The sequence below is a fragment of the Camelus ferus genome, chromosome 6 (assembly GCF_009834535.1).
Source record: "Camelus ferus isolate YT-003-E chromosome 6, BCGSAC_Cfer_1.0, whole genome shotgun sequence".
Taxonomy (NCBI): Eukaryota; Metazoa; Chordata; class Mammalia; order Artiodactyla; family Camelidae; genus Camelus; species Camelus ferus.
The window spans coordinates 19,224,426-19,237,774 of NC_045701.1; the positions used below are offsets into that span (position 1 = coordinate 19,224,426).

Consider the following 13,349-nt stretch of genomic DNA (forward strand, 5'->3'; position numbering starts at 1 on the left):
TCTGTTTGTTTACGTAATATTTTCTCATTTACCCTTTTATTCTTTACATAGAATATTCTTTTTTTTTCACCTTTAACATTTTTTATTGATTTATAATAATTTTGCAATGTTGTGTCAAATTCCAGTATAGAGCACAATTTTTCAGTTATACATGAATATATATATATATTCATTATCACATTTTTTTCTCTGTGAGCTACCATAAGATCTTGTGTATATTTCCCTGTACTATACAGTATAATCTTGCTTATCTATTACATAGAATATTCTTTTATTTATAAAGAAAGCTTATTCTTTTAGGTAGTTTTAATAAACTCCATATTGCAATTTCAAATTGATTTAAATGTTCACAGAACACTCATTATGGTGAAAACTTTCACAGCTTCAGACAATCCTACCCTTGTGAGAGTCACCTGCCCTGGGTTTCCCTAAGGAGGCCCGTGCCCTCACCGGGGCATGGCAGTCATTAATGGCAGAGGGAGTCAGGAAGGTGGGTTGTATTTATTCCCACTCTCAGATAATCATAAACTTAATTAACCATAAGAAAGAAAGAGTCTGGCAAATGGGAGCGCTCCTCTGTGAGGTACTCTGGATGGTTCTTCAGGGGCGTGGGTCCCTGAGGCTGGGTCTGTTAATAAACACAGAGACTGAGCACGTGTCTGCAGGACTGTGGGTGGGATGGGCAACAGTCATGACCCACCAACTTACGAAGGCCACGTCTGTATCTCTGCAGTTAACCGGAACCACTTTTTTTAGCTGGGGGCTTACTCTTACCAGTCATCTCTATCTGTTAACGTGCTTGAATTTCACAAATACACATGAATTTCCCACATCTTTTCTAGAAGGTAAGTTAAACATTTCCACATAATCATAAGGGCATGGAATTCGACTTGAGCAGAAGAAACACTAGGGTCCGTGCTACAGATTTATTGAAAATAACATTGGCATTTAGTTGTAGCTTGGTCTTTACCCATTAGTTCCATAATCTGAATCTGATAAATAACTTGGTTCTCCTTCAGTAGCATAAATAACCTACTCAGAATGATGATTTTCAAACTTGAATGTTCATAAGCAGCATCTGGGAGATTTGTGGAAAACGCAGGTTCCTGGGCCCTAAGATTCCAATCCAGTAGGTCTGAGAGAAGCACAGGAATCCACACTTTAACAAAACCCCTAGTGATTCTGAGACATGAAACCCACAGATGACAGTCTTAGCAGCTCTGGCTTGAAGCAACAGGTTCATTTACAATGAAGAATGGAATGCTGCAACCTGGACAAGCCGCTTCACCCCTCCTTATCTAGAAAGAAATGCGCTGCACTAGACAATCTCCAAAATCCCATCCAGTTCTAGGACTCTGTGACATAGAGCAAGTTTAGATTTTTAAAAACATAAGCGACTTGGACCAGTTCACAAGCTCTCTGTGAAGGATCAGAGACTACAGGCTTTGGGGTACATTTAATTCTTTACCGTGGTGGTTCTCAATCCCGGTTACACATGGGAACCATTAGGGGCATTTCTGAAACTCCCAATCCTCAGTCCACACCCCAGACCAACTAATCAAAATCTCTAGGGGTTAGACTCAGGCATCAGCACGTTTTAAAAGCTCTCCAGGTCATTGCAGTGTGCAGCCAGGGCTGAGGGCCACTGCTCTAAAGACTTTTGATAGATTTTTTGAAACTTGTATGTTGAAGAGTAGAACTGGGTCTGGGAAGAAAATCTGACCTGAAATCATACACTTCAAAATGGACACAATCTTCTTTCCTTATAAACCTTTTAGAAGAACAATAACCATTTACTTATCCAAGTCTCCATCTGCAGCCTCAACTACCCACAGCACAGCTGAGAACCAAAGTAAAAAGAACCAAATAACAAAATTATCTTCGGGCATGCAGGCTCACACACTCCGCTCATAAATAGGAGGCTGTGGGCCCTCACACACAGCCCATTTGCTCTAACTTTACTTAGAATTTAACAATTGGCTATTTCATTTCCCAGCCAGTAAAAAAAAATAATAAGCAGCAGTTTAAAAGAGCTGAAGGGACCTTCCAAACATGCCTTCAACTGCCTGACAGCCAGGAAAGAAGAAAACTGGAAAACTACAAAGAGGATGCCCACGAAATTAAATAAAGTTCATGTATAACTGAAAAATTGTGCTCTACACTGCAATTTGACACAACATTGTAAAATGATTATAAATCAATAAAAAATGTTAAAAAAAAAAAACAGAGTAGTTTGAGCCCATTTTATAAGGTGATAACTAGCTTTTAACAGCCCACTAGGCCCTATGTAAGAGCTATTCAAAATTATGAGCCTGGGACATCCTGTGACACCAGAAAGCAAGAAGTGCTCAAAGATGTGATGGAAAAATGTCACAGGGTCATGGGAGCCATCCTGAAAGGGCCCCTACTGATCAAATCTGGGACAACTTGAGCACCAAAATAATTAAGGAAAATATAAACCACGGTGGGGGTGGTGGGGGAGGAATAGGAATTCATGAGTTCATACTAATAATTAATTGAGAAGAGATGGCTTTTTGCTGACAGGATGCCAAGAGTCTACCAATAAACGTGGTGAAAATGCTGAACTGGAAAATCATCATTTTACAACCATCATAGTAAGGACCAGATTAGACAAAAATCATTAATGGATGTTGTCTAGTGGGAAACTTAAATGAGTAGGGAGTAGGGTATCTGCACGGTCTTGAAGTACCCCCACTCCAACTCCTTAGCAGCAAGGAGGTAAAAGAATAGTAACTATACAGCGGAGAAACTGAACCATATTTTAACTGGTGATCAAAATGAACACCATCAATGAGGGGCAGACGAACACTGTGTGCTTTCCCACGTGATGCCCTGGACGGACACGTCACTGACATGGTAGTTTAGTCTAAAAAGCACAGTCTGACACTCATCACAAGAAAACACAGACAAACCCAAAATGAGGAACATTCTGTTAAGAAATAAAAGTTGTGGGGAGGGGAGCTGTATTACGCCAAAATGTCAGAGTCATGGAAGACAAAGAAAGGCTGTGGAAACCTTCAGCTAAAGAGACCCGAAAATTAAATGCAATACTTGCCTGTAGACCGGCTTCTGTCCTAGAGGGGAAAGCGGTACAAATGCTGCCTCTCCATCAACAAAACTAGAACACAAAGTCGTAGACCACAATATTGTGCCCATGCTCAATTTCCAGGGTCGGTAACTGTACTGTGGTTCTGTAAGAGAATACTCCTATCTCTTGGGACATTTACAGTGGACTATTTAGAGGTGAAGGGCCTTGATGTATGATGTGTATAACTCACTTTTAAATGCTTTAGGGAAAATATATTATATTACATTACATTATATTTATAGAGAGAGAGAGAAAGAGAGAAACAGAAAGTGAGATCGATGAAAAAGCAAATGAGGTAAAATTCTGTAAGAGAATCTAGGGAAGGTCTATATACAGTTTTATTTTAACTCTTTTTATTTTTGCAACTTCTCTAAGTTTGAGATTATCTCCAAATAAAAGTTTTTTAAACTATGACCTTGAGTCATTAGCAACATTTTAAATGATTGTCATTACACACCATTTAAGAAAGGAAAGATGTGTGCGATACATTGCAGAAAGAGCTTGCAGTAAAAAGCTTAAAATATGATGTTAAGATGTTTAGAAAATTAGTCTTTGGTTCAATTCAAAATTTCTTTTTACGGAATCCTTCATTCCTCTAAAAATGCTGAATGAATCAAATGCAACTGTGTCTTGTTTTCTCACTGCTAACAGCCCTTGCCAGAATGACATAAACAAACGATGCCTCTGTGCACCTTCTCCAGATGCCTTTACATCTTGCTGTTGATGTACTTTTCCCCCTTCACAGAAGAAGAAACAGACACATAGAAGCCAAACCCATACACAAAGGCAAGCTCTTTTCAAACAGGGTGTGGCTCAGCCGGATCTTTCACAGATTTCTAAGCATCTCCTTTGATGCACAGGTGAAAGGTGTCTGAAGACAGCCTCTTCCACAAGTGAAAGACACCCATCCTTCTTGAACCACCCACAAGCAGCGCTGATTCTCACAAACCATAAACTGAGACAAGCCCCAAGTCCTGCATTTAAGGAGCCCTTCCCAAACTCCAGGCTTTAACTGAAGCTGTGAAATGTTTTCAGCTGCTTCAAGTGACTCAGCGCCAAGTAGACACAAAAGAGAATAAAAATTCACTTGGTACCAGAAGGTGAACCCTCCTCATCTCCCATAGACACAACCTCATCTCTTTCTCTTCCCCATTCATTTTGGTTACCTTCTCGCCTATCACAGCCCTAAGATGCTCACTGTAACCAGCCTCCAAAAGCACATGATGATGACAATGCATAAGGAAGTGGCAGCCTCCCTGCCACCTGCATTTGAGTCACTGCTCAGCTGACCGCTTAACCTCAACACTCACTGATATCACTTGAGTCTCTCCAGGGTTGTTCAGATTCTCAAAAACAGCCTCTTGTTTATCAGCTCGGACTTCAACGAGGTTCTGCTTGTAGTTAACGGTGAGGTTCCTCTCCTGGATGATCTCCTGCAGGGCATCTGCATACTTCTTGACCCCAAAAATTGCCCCAAGAGAAGTGTTGAAAATGATATTGGCCTTGGATCGCTTCCCGACCTGAGCAAAAGGAAAGGATAGAAACAACCAACATCAAAGCATTGCTCCAGCCACTTTTTTTTTTTAAACCTAAACAAGAATTAAAACCCTCAGAAGAGACCTCGCCAGCTTTCTCCATCACTGTGCACTGGTGTGGTGGGATGTGGACCAATCCACTCCTCCTTCTGATCTTCCGTCAGTGACACAGCAACTAAGCGCACACTTGAGTCAGGGGTGGAGGTGGGTACCGTTCAGCGAGGGCCAGAGACAAAGGTCAAATCCAAGAGAAGATAGAATTGAATTGTTTATTCATATATTCATTTGTTGATTCACTCAATAAATAGTTAATGAAGTCCGGAGTCCGGGTACTGTTCTAGGTGCTGAGGGGACAGAAGTGAACAAAACAAAGTTCCCCTCCCTTTGGCTCGTACACTGTACTATTGTTCATGTGTCTCAGAGAGGCCAGTCTTCTCCCAGGTGCCTAGGATCTCATGGCACCTGAAAGAGAAACGTCGTCTCAGGCCATCTAAGACTTGGGAGATGTTACACAAAAGAGAATTCTGGGAGGGAAGAAAGCTAGTCTCTTACTCTATTCCTCTGTTCAGCTCCTTTTAGGATGTGCTTACCTGGATCGCACTATTTGAAAGAAGCTGAGTAGGCAAGAACCTCAAAAGGCTGTGCCAACCCAGAATTCTCATGACCCGGAATGACCTTTCTTAGAAACAGCAGCAATGGTGGACCTGTTCCTCGACTCTCCCCGCCAGGGCTGGGGCCGGTCTACATGACCCAGGTGAAGGCCCTCCCAGTGCCAGCTCCGAGCATCCATTCAACACCTCTTCAGCCCCCCTCCCCCTCCCCTCTGCACACCTGTCCCTTTACAGAACTACAGGCTGCTTTGAATTCTGCCACTGTCTCCCACCAAAGCACGCTTTGTAAACCAACTGCAACATCCCACACAAGGGCAGGAGGGCGAAAGCAGCTTCCCGGCTGAGCTGTGGACGCCTGAGGGTGTCTGAGGAATGCTGAGAAAGCGTCCCCACCCAAATACCTCTTGCCACTAAGGTCTGAAGTTCTACGTGAACATTTTTTGCCTTTAGGATTGTCATCAAGAGCCAGAAAATATTCATAACATTGAACTTGAGTCGGAGCAGCTGAGGATATTATTACATATAAAAATGAAAAACGTGCAACTGTGTAACTCCATAGAAATACTTAAACAATCTAACACATCTCCCCAGTGGTCTTTGATACACACATTTAAAAGTATGTTACAAAGACTATTTAATATCCCGTAATACATCCAAAATTTGTATTACAGCATAATTATAATTACGTTTTAAAACACACGTACAGGGGAATAGTGGAAGGACATGTCAAATTGGTGACGGCAGCTATGCCAAAGCAACTGGACTATGAGTGACTTCTTCCTATCTTCTATTTTACCAATTTCTAATTATATGATTCTGTATGTTTGTAATAAAAATTGAGAAATAAAAAAGGTATTGACATGGATAAAAAGGGAATTCTGGCAGTCACTGAACTGATGATTCTGCCATCTGCTCCCCTTACCTCTGCCCCTGCAAAGGAAGCATACCTTCCTGAAGTAGGCTTCGGATAAATACATGATCTTCTGTGGGGCCCCGGCACACTTTACTGGAGTATTGGGGAAGGTAAAGATGGCATTGCCTTCCTTGAAGTCCTGTAGAGCTTTCCACGTCTTCTCTACCGTCTTGACTGAATAATTGGACCCTATTTTGGGATGGGCAAAACCTTCAGGGAGGCCTTTAATCTGCAACAAAGCACACAAAGAAATTATTTTTTAACAAAAGTGTAAACAGAGTCCATGTTTCGGGTCCTAGTTCTCTGTCAATTCTACAACCTGTCAAATATTTCAGCACAATTATTAGCCCCCAGGACTCACACACAGTGGAGCAGGCAGGTGGATGAGGGGTCTGCCAAGACCAGAGCTGGATGCCTGGAGTCCCCTGTCAATCCGCAGAACATCTCGGCCTCCCTGGCCTGAAGACCAGGATTTGAACATATCCCACCATCTGAGTGAGGACAAGAAGCCAGTCGTACCTCCTTCTTGGAGAACCAGCTGCCTTACTAGGAAGAAGAATGACAGGCAGGACCAAGAGCCATACTGTCAGTAATAACAAACTTTAATTACCCTGTATTAGGCTGCATAGATCAAGCTCTTGGTAAAGGCAGGTAATTAAAAGCATGGACTTGGGAACCCCACAGACCTGGCTTGAGACCTGGTGTTTCTACTTAGGAGTGGTGTGACCCTGGGTAAATTACCCAATAGCTCAGCTGGTGGGTCTCAAAGTACAGTCCCCAGAACAGCACCAGTTGGGGATTTGCTAGAAATCCAAATTATCAGGCCCCACCCTAAACCTACTGAACCAGAAACTTGGGGACAAGCCCAGAAGTCTGCTCCCACAGGCCATCCAGGTGACCCTGTCGCATACTGAGCAGCTTATGTGCATCACCTGTAAAACGGGGATAAAAGGAACTGCTTCATGGGACTCCTGGCAGGAGCAAAGGAGACCACGTGTGTAAAGTGACTGGAAAAATGACACGTACGTGGTGACTGCTCCATACGTGTATTCAGTGTAGTCCTGCCAGGAAGGGTAATTGGGCCCTTGCCTTAAATGCTGGAAGGTTCATACAGCACAATGAGGATGGCGCAGGGCGAGTAAAGGGACTCAGGCATGAGCAGGGAACCATCGTAAAATCACCAAGATGGGCTGGTCCTTCAGAACCCCCCCGGGCTGTTCTCAGGCTGTGGGGCGCCCACCTGCAGAGTCACCCTACACCTATCCCTCAGGTCCCGAGGAAACAGAGTCCTACGGTCTCCCCCATTATACTCACATCAAACAGCAACTAGTCCTCTGATAACGGACTAGATCTCCTGCTACAGTTTAAGTAGCTGTGATATGAGTAGTCACAACAATAATAGCCACTATTATAAAGCCGCCCCGCACTGTAACGTTCCTGCAGTTCTGCGTCTGTGCTGGGATTCACTATGCTCGTGACACCCCGCTGAGGGAGGGAAGCATTGCCGGTCCATAGACATAGATGAGCAAACTGGAGAAGAGCAAGCGTGAGAGAGCCACCTACCACCTTCTAGTCACCGAGGCCCCTGACCGCTGCCGAGGGCTCCCCCCACAGGACCGCCGTGCTTCCCGGCTCCCAAAGCGAAAGTCACCTTCCAAGAGCTAAACAGCTGATCTCTTACTGTTTTCATTATTTTTATCTAGTCTGAAGAAGTTGTTGTTAAGGGAAAAAGGTGACAAAAAGTTCCTTTTAGGGAGATGGGTGATGACCCCCCATTGAGTCCAAGTTGCTTCCCTGGGAACTCTGAATCCGAAGGGGCAGGGAGAGTCTGAGAAAGAGATGAGAACCGACCCCGCACTTTGGCTGCACAGCAATAGGCTGTAGGGTGGGAGCTGTGGACTGTCCTGTCGCACTGAGCAGACAGTGAGCAGGGCGCCGTGCGGCACAGCCTACCTGGAGCTGGTGGGAGAAACAGGCAGAGGCAGCTCAGAGAGGCTGCCTCGGCTCCAACAGAACCCAGATCAGAGATCCAGCCCTTCCGGAGGCCCAGCTACCTTCCTGCCCTTGAGATCCACACACCTTGGTATCCTCATTGAATAAATCCCCGTTTTGTTTGCACTAACTTGAGTAGTTTTCTACCATCTGCAAAGAGCGCCAAGTAACACAGTAGCCCTGGTAACGTTACTCACATTCTTGTAGCCTCAGTTGCCTTAACTACTAAGAGGAGATAAAAATACCTACTTCACAAGTAGCTGTGAGAAGTCAACATGAGATTCCTAGCATGGTCCCTGGCACAGAGGAGAGACCCCATAGGAACAGCTACTTTTAAATACTGTTGTTTCTTGCTTTACTGCAAGAAGCTGTGAAGACCTCTCAGCACTGATCTCTTCACACAGTCCTCCTCACATGGCACAGGGCTGCCAGGAAGACAGGACCATGGAGATGGGCTCTCCTTGCTAAGTCAACACTGGCGTGGCTTCTGAGAAGCAAGGACCTCCCAGAAACTGTAAGTGGCATCTTTGTCCGTGGAGTCTGCTCCATAGCTGGTTGCTCTGAGACTCACGACCATGGCGCCAAACTCATGACATCTTCACACCAATTCATGGCTTCTCTGGACTGTCACAGAACACATCCCAGGTCTTTTTCACTACCCCTACCTTGGACATGTCATGATTCTGGTTTTTTACCAAGAAACACACTTCAAAGACCTAACTGATCCAACTCAGATAGGCCTTCGCCTGGACCACATTCCTGAAACTTGTGACCTGGTCATCACTTTGCTTTTCTGTGCTCCAACTGTTTATCCACCTTCCCCAACAAGTTTCTGGAAATCACAATTACTAACTTACTCCATTATGTTTTAGAAAATTAAATTTGAATCTCACAGTTGTCAGAGGGCATCTGGCTCCCTAGCTCACTGAAGAGGGATGTCTAAGGAACCCCTAGGGTAGCCTTTATATTGTATCAGCCACTCCATACCAAAACACCCAGCCTCTATGCAACAGAACTCAGACATCCTTCCAGGGACTGATAAACTAACTGTGGGTATTCTACCCTTAAAGTCTGCTTAGGAATTTATAAGCCAGATCTTACTTTCAAAGGAAAATTTAATCTGTAATACAGTCAACTCAGTCCTACACAGAAAGCTAGTTTTTCTTTTAAGTGTGGAAAAGGCTGCTGTTTTGAAAGAATTACCATCAGGCCATCAGTGTGCAGAATTCTGATTAAAGCTTAAAGCTAGACCGTATCATTATCAGTGACAGACTCTTAGAGAAGACTTTTTTAAAACCACAAAAAGGCTGCTAAGAAAAACCTAGAAGAGGATTTCTTAATACACTTTCCTGTCAAAGAGAATATAAAGCAACTAACTGTAGTTTTGATCTTGGCTTAAGTAGGCCAGTGTACCACGGAAGTTTAAAACAGTACCTTCTCATAGTCCAGCTGGATTCCGAGAGCAATGATAAGATATTTATAGGAGATCTGCAATACAAAACAATGACATTTTAGACCAGGACCCAAAAAGTGGCAGCCTGAGGGCTGACTCAGACCCCAGAAGTGTGTGGCCAACATTGTGTTTCCCTTTTTTGACGTGACTGACTTGGGGCTGAGGGTAGTGAGCAGGGCAGCAGGCAGGGACCCAGGCTCCAGGTCCCCATCTTGCCCACCTCACACCTCCCTGCTCCACAAATACTCCATCACCTGCCTGGCCCCTGGGAGCGTGAGATGCCTGTTTTTCAGACAGAGGACAACAGCAGAGGCCCCAGTTATTTGCGCAGTGCCTGTGTTAACACTTTTTCATGTTGAAGGGTGGGAGGATGGCTTTCTAATCTTAAAACCACCAACCTTCTTTAAAATCTGTGGGGTAATGTGTGAATCCCAAGCAAATCTAAACTGTTGTATGGATTGGATCAATATCTTAACTGAAAAGTGGCTCTTTTGAGGGTCACTGAGAAGGATGTGATGTAAGCTACCTGATCTTACTCAATGATCTGTTTGGAATTTAAAACTCCCCTCTTTAAATACAGGCATTGTGTTTATTCATGCTAAGGGCGAAAATACCCATATTTATTGTGATGGAAATGTGGGTTTGGGACCAGGAAGGAAGACAAGTTGAATGAAAGTATAAACAAGAAGGATGTAAAGTAAAAAAAATTTGCCTAGAAAACTGGAGAATGATTGCAGTGAACACCTCGAGTCCAGAACCACAGCGGGTGACTGCCACAGTCTTGTACCAGACAAAGATGCAGAGCGGTGAGCAGGGCAGACCACCCTGGGAGAGAGGGGACTCTAAGACCTGAGAGTGCTTGGCTTGGCCTGGGGAGCTGATGGGGGCAAGTTGCTGAAGAGGTCCTGCCCTGGGACCCAGGAGACTCAGCTCCAAGGTCACCTCCACAGCAAGGCCTCCCCATGACTCAGTCCCCCTCCCTGCTGGCCCCTCCCGGGAGCTCCCTTAGCACAATGTACACAATGCTTTATATCACTTGTCGGGTTATAAAGTAGCAAAGCCCTCCCCCACTACGTCAAACACTCCCAGAGGATAAAGGTGATGTCTTATTCCTCATAGTCCTAGGATCTGGCAGTCACTAGATTCAAGAGAGGAACTCACTAATGTTTGTTGGATGAAAGGATAGGTGGATGGTTGATTTCAGTTAATGTGAAAAATAGTTTATCAAAGTGGACAGATAATATATACATCTTCTGTATGATTTGCCTCCCCATAGAGACTAGGTGCCCTTAAATTTCTTATTCTGTAGAAAAGTGTACTGGGCTCATTAAATGGCTGAGTGAACAGTGTTGAGTCTTCAGGATGTGAGGTCAGAGACAGCATGGGGTCCGGAGGTGATGTTCTACAGGTAAAACATACGAACATTGTCAACAAGAAAAGCCTTGGGTTTGCGTATGCCTTGATGGCTCTGTTAGAGCATAATATTGATTATTTTTAAGAACAAGTAACAGATTAAGCTTAAGATCATTTTTTTAAAAATCATTGAGGAAGAATAAACCCTAAAGTAGCAAAGGACAAAAAGAAAGCCTCAAGCCTTTTGAATGAGTTTAAGCTTCCAGGCCAGATGACCTTAACTCTAAGGAACTGCAAAAACTTGTAGACAAAATTTTTGAGCAATTTCAGAGAACAGTGCAGACCTTGCCAGAAACCTAAATATGGGCAAGTGTTCTCATTTTATATAGGGGTGAGGGAGGTAAATTCTGACACTAATGGCTTAGTAAACAGGATGTTTATCCATTTTGAAATTCCAGGCACATCTACTAAATAGATGTGTCTTAAAATTTTAGAACAAGAAGAGCAACAACATGGATTCACAGATCGCAAACCTCTGCTGGCTGGAGTGGATACTCAATAAATACTTCCTTTTCCTTTTTTTCCCATGTATTCATTAAAAAATAATAACAGCAACATTTCTTGAGTGCTCACTTTGTACAAGGCACTGTTCTGAATGTTTTACATGTTTTAATTCATTTAATCCTCACAACAACCCAATGAAGTAGGTATTATTAGTAGCATAGTTTTATAAATGAAGAAACTGAGACACAACTGGATCACAAAGATTTACTGAACACCTTCTATGTGACAGATATTGTGCCAGCTCCTGGATCTACAACACTGAACAAGAAAGACCCAGTTCCTACTTCTCCAGAACTCAGTCTACTGGGCAAGACAGGCATTATCAGATAATCATACAAACAATTACTGAACCACAGAATGCTGTGATGGGACATCAAGGGGGAACCTAACTAGTCTGGTAGGTCAGGGAAAGGTTGCCTGAAGAGGTCATATCTAAGCTAAAGATGAGTAGGAGTTAGCTAGGGGAAGAGGTGGAAATGGCATGTGCAAATGTCCTGGGGAAGAAGGAGACCAAGGTATTTGATGAAATGAGAGCTCAGTGTGCTGGAGTAGGAACAAGGAAGAGAATATAACCAGGTTAAGACTTGAGAAGGAGCAAGGACCAGTCTATACAGGGCCTGAGGGACACATTCCAGACAAACAGACTCCTGGGTCAGGAAGAGTCAGAGACACATTGAGTCTGGATTTCAGCAGTACCTTCAACTCAGCCTTTCACACTGTAAACAGGATTGGAAAGTGTAAACAAAGAATGGAAAGATTTGGTAAATTTTTGAATTATCTTCAAAAGATACTGATTGATTTACATAAGCTAGAAAAAGTTGTCTAGGGACATGTTAAATAATTAAAACCTTGAACTTAAATGAAGCCATCATGGAAAATGGCTAGGAAAAATTGCTAATCGGGTGTCAGAATCACAGATCCAAAAGATCCAGGCAAGTTGGGAAAAACCAACAAGATGAGACATTATATGTAGGTTTCTGATATCTGGCTATGGAAGACTTCTGTTTAAAATATCCTGGACGAAAGTCTTACTAGCTTTACCAACTTCTTTCTCAGCCCTAAAACAAGACACTACAGCTATCCCAAAGGTCTAGGCCTTAGATGTCTACGCAGGGCTCAGAAGTGAGAAAACCTACCAGTGCCTTTCAGTCTCAAGAGATGACACAAGTTTGTGGTTCTTAAGACGTACACAAACCCAACCATAAGGACTCTGAGCAATTCCTGTAATGCAAAGGGGTCTGACTAGGAGGCAAGCACTGCTGCACAAAGGGGTGATGTGTATTTTAGGATACAAGTCTGCTGGCCCTGTGAGCTGGCAGCAGACAGGCAAGGGAAATGAGCCCCAAAGCTCAGTCTTGTGAATTGAGAACCATTTTGTGTTTAATTCAGCCTGCTTTCCTGAAGATACAGGGAAATAAGGAAGTTTGTCAACAGGGGGAAAATAAGATATATTTTAAAATTTAATGTAAATAAATAAGTATGTATATATTTTAGGATGGGGGATGACTGACTTGACAGTGGATCATGTGAAAAAAAGGCCCAGTGGTTTGAACTGACCTCTGGCCCAGCACGAATCAGCATTATGATCGTTGTCGCTTGGCAAATGCTGCTTGGACTATACCCAGTTGTGGGAGAGAATGGTCCCACTCTATTCAGGGTGGTTCTGTAGCACTGGCTACTCTTCCAGGCACCTCTTGGGGCCACAGATCCTGGGGGCACTAACAAGCCAGATGACGTCCAAAGCAGGGTAAAGGGGGTAGGGAGGGGACTGGAGACCATGAAATATGAGGAAAGTAGGGACAGGGGGACAAGTCAACAT

At 43.6% G+C, this 13,349-nt stretch overlaps 1 protein-coding gene across 1 annotated transcript in view; it reads right to left on the reverse strand.

Moving 5' to 3' along the window:
* SQOR (sulfide quinone oxidoreductase) overlaps positions 1 to 13,349 on the reverse strand; it is a 42,281-nt gene that overhangs the window by 5,778 nt on the left and 23,154 nt on the right. The window contains exons 4-6 of the mRNA XM_014568314.2: positions 9,595 to 9,648; positions 6,203 to 6,397; positions 4,420 to 4,629 (exon numbers count right to left, since the gene is read on the reverse strand). Coding sequence (XP_014423800.1) covers positions 4,420 to 4,629; positions 6,203 to 6,397; positions 9,595 to 9,648 — 459 coding nt within the window. The remainder of the gene's footprint in view (positions 1 to 4,419; positions 4,630 to 6,202; positions 6,398 to 9,594; positions 9,649 to 13,349) is intronic.